We start from the raw sequence: 3,487 nt of genomic DNA, 5'->3' as shown, positions 1-3,487 counted from the left end.
CTCTTTCCTCAAAAACTAGTGTTTATATCAGTATCTCTCCAATTTCCTTTCCTCTTAGCTTTGCAAAATAATTATCAGCTATTAATTTACAGAAAGAGAGAGCAAGAAATCACACAGCAACTGTCACAAGAGCAGCTAGACAGCAGACAGTATTACTGCTTTTGGAAGAAACTTCCTTACAAAGTAACTATGAGAAATTACTAGCTGTAGCTAACACCAGAGATTGAGTTTTTTTCCTTCTGTCAGGTATAGCCACATCTTTAGTTACTGTTTTGGTAAAAGCACTGCAAAATTTCTGCAGGCTTTGGGTAACAAGACTCCCTCTTTTTCTCTTGAAGCAAGCAGCTGGTAGGTAGGCAAGTTGCAGGGAAGTGGGGCAATATGCACTGCAGTTCATGTAATACTATCAGTAAAACCCACTCCCAACCACAAGTTTGTGAAGTGCAGCTGTAAGCTTTATGTAATTTATTAAAAAAAGCAAAACCAAACATCTTTTCAGTTTAGAAGTAAGATACCTTCATTTTGCCAGATGTGACTGACTCCCTTCTGCATTCCTGTCTCACTCCTCAACTGGTACAGACTTACAATTTTAAGTTTCACAAGCATCTAATCAATTAAGGAACTGTAAAATTAGCCTCCTCTCATTGCTGGCTGAGCTCAGTGGCATTGTCTTCCATTTGCCTCTGGTTAGGTAGCAGCAGATCAGCAGCTGCAGTGCCACAAAGCTCACACCACACCCCTGCCTGCAGTGTGAACTGTCTGGAGGATTCTCCCCACCCACAGGGAATGTCTCTTCTCTGCACTGGCAGTGGCCCAGGGCCCAAATGTCATAGTGAGGTTACAGGGACAATGAAGAGCTTATCCAGTAAGATTCAGGGTTTAACAGCTTGCCCTCTCTCCTCCTGAGTTCAGGTCCTGCCAGTCCTGCCAAGCTGATGGCAAATGTAGCATTTGGTTTATGACTCCATTATGGGCTTTTACGACACCCACCATCTCCATTAGGAAGCCACCCATCCAGTAAAGCTTGTTAAAAACTGTAAACTAGGTTCAGCATGTCCCACATCAAGTATGTATTTATATGCATCCTGACTCATGCCACCAGGGGAAAACTCCATGATAGTTTCAGGGCATGCTGACACACAGGAACCAGGCTCTGCACCACACTAACAGCATTAATCTGATTTCTGGAGTTGGGCTCATGCATTGGGTCAGATAAGAACACAAAGGGAGGAATCCAAGATCTGTCTCTACCTATCCATACAAGAAGGATGAGAAACAAACACTAATAATTTTTGAACACTGAAATATAAAGAAACAGCTAACAAAGTCTGAATTTCTATGTCTGCTGCTTCTATTAAAATCTTACAGGTAAGTGCAAAGAGTAAATATGCCATACAAATTTGTCCTCTATTTTTAGACAGTGGAGGCACCCACAAAGATGCCTTTCTTATATAGACAACATGCCTTGCCTTATTTAGTGGGGTTACATACACAGTTGATAGCTTGAGTCAGTGAGATGCATAGGACTAAGCATCCAGTCAACAATATTCATAAAGCCAGTTATGTTCCTGTTTTCCAGTTCAAATATTCCAAAAAGTGTTTGTTAATTTGCCTTGCAGTACTAGACAATAAATCTCAATGGATACTCTGTTACCACTCAAAGAGATATGATCAGTTTTTACATCAAAAGAACAAGAAAAACAATGTCTCTCCTCCCTCTGGAAACTATCTTGTCTTTCTACTGCTATTTGTGTCACTTGAGAAGACTTCAAGGCATTCCATTTTACCATCAAAGACTATACAAGATGCCAAGCAACTACATTTCTAGGATGACTGAATGGGAAAGCAAATTCAGATGAAAGGACAGCAGTAGTAGGAGATAAACCAATGTGGGAACTCCAAGTATAGAGGGGCATCCAGACATGAAGAAGAAAGGAATTCAGATCAAGCTTAAGATCCATTTTACCATAAAGAATGAAGTACAGATTGCTTCTGCCCTAGGGAAAATCTATGCAGCCCTGGCTATTTGGGAGTATTGTCTTTACCAGTTTAAAAACACTAATTCTGCTGAAAAGCCCCTCTGCCTTTGTTCTTCATTAAGTGTCTTGCATTGCATGATTCCTTCAGACTTGGATAAGGACTACTAACCGTAACAATTGCTACAATGCCTCTGCCTTTTTTTTAAGGTTTTGGGGTTTTTTTCCACTGCAAGGTCATAAGAGTTTTTGTACCAACACACAACTGTGATACTGCAATCACTTTGCAAACTACAGCCCATCTTTCTATGCACTCATGTCTCTCATCCACAAGGACAGTACCTGGATCAGAGAGATCACACCATACAGCTCCTGACTCATTAGCAGACAAGTCATTGAGTATCCAGCTCCCACAGTTGACATTAACAACAACCATTTCACAGATTCTGAGCTCAGCAGTCCTGCCTGGATCTAACCAGCCCCGTGTAAAGTCAGCATAGGTGCTGCCTCACCATGTTCCAAAAACTTCTTTGCTTCTGGTAAAGACATTGCAAAGGCAGCTCCTGCAGGCTTACTAGTCAGATCTGAACAGAGCTGAGTCTTAGCATTTGCTTAGTGTTTTCCCCAAGGCAAGGAGACTCTCAGGATCTGGTGCAATGAGAAAGCACAAGGCAGAGGCAGTCAGGCTGTGACCATCTCTGTTTGCCCTGGTTCTCTGCGCTATGTGCATTCATTTGACCTAAAGGAGGAGGGACTACACACAATGCTTGGTGTGTTTAGTGTCAGCCCTCAAAACTCTAAATCACCTGGATTTAAACAGGTAAAAGCTTAATGGCTGCAGAATGTATTCTGTTAATTATCAATACAACCTTTTCCTACTTCACCCATGTACACACCTTTAGATGTTTGAGGGCTTGCTCTGCAACCAGCTCTTCTTTCTTGTTCCATTCCACAGCATTCATGACACAGGTCCATAGGAGACCAATCACTGCTGGCTCAGGCAGCTCATTTCTTTTCATTTCCTCTTTTACATAAAGCACTATCTGGAGCAAGAAATAAACTGCTGTCAACCTGAAACAATGCTGACATGCCAAATATTTGCAATCATTTACAAGTAACACCAGGGTATAGAAGTAATAAGAAACAAAATGAAAGCAAGAATAATAAAAAGGAAGCATCTATCATGTTTTTAATTAGTAACATTACTATTATTTGACTACAAGTTTAGTCCCTCCCCTCCAAACTAACAGGTAATGCAGTTAAAATGAAATACACATTCTCATCAAGTATAACTGAACAAAAAAACTCAGCACCCCACAGTCAGCTGCACTTGCAAATCCAGAGAAAGTTTTGTTGCTTTAGTCTTAAGCACGGAGAGAACTTATGAATAAATTAAAATAATTTAAAGATAAAAAGAGGGAATCTGTGGCCTCCTCATATATGTTACTCTGCACCTATTGTTGATTTAAGTCTTTGACTATGATTATATAAGAAGGTTGTTAAAATAAAAC

General features: G+C 40.5%; 1 protein-coding gene across 3 annotated transcripts in view; it reads right to left on the bottom strand.

Moving 5' to 3' along the window:
• BZW2 (basic leucine zipper and W2 domains 2) overlaps positions 1–3,487 on the bottom strand; it is a 33,456-nt gene that overhangs the window by 9,648 nt on the left and 20,321 nt on the right. Inside the window, exon 8 of one of the 3 annotated variants that reach the window (XM_009994944.1) lies at positions 2,873–3,019. In XM_009994944.1, the coding sequence (XP_009993246.1) occupies positions 2,873–3,019 (147 nt within the window). Of the gene's footprint in view, positions 1–2,872; positions 3,050–3,487 lie in introns of all 3 variants that reach the window. The other 2 variants (XM_009994945.1, XM_009994943.1) reach the window with 2 other exon arrangements.

This window comes from Chaetura pelagica, unplaced genomic scaffold (assembly GCF_000747805.2).
Source record: "Chaetura pelagica isolate M959 unplaced genomic scaffold, ChaPel_1.0 scaffold12, whole genome shotgun sequence".
Classification (NCBI taxonomy): domain Eukaryota; kingdom Metazoa; phylum Chordata; class Aves; order Apodiformes; family Apodidae; genus Chaetura; species Chaetura pelagica.
Note: the sequence above shows the minus strand (reverse complement) of the source record. Positions and strands in the feature narration are given on the sequence as shown.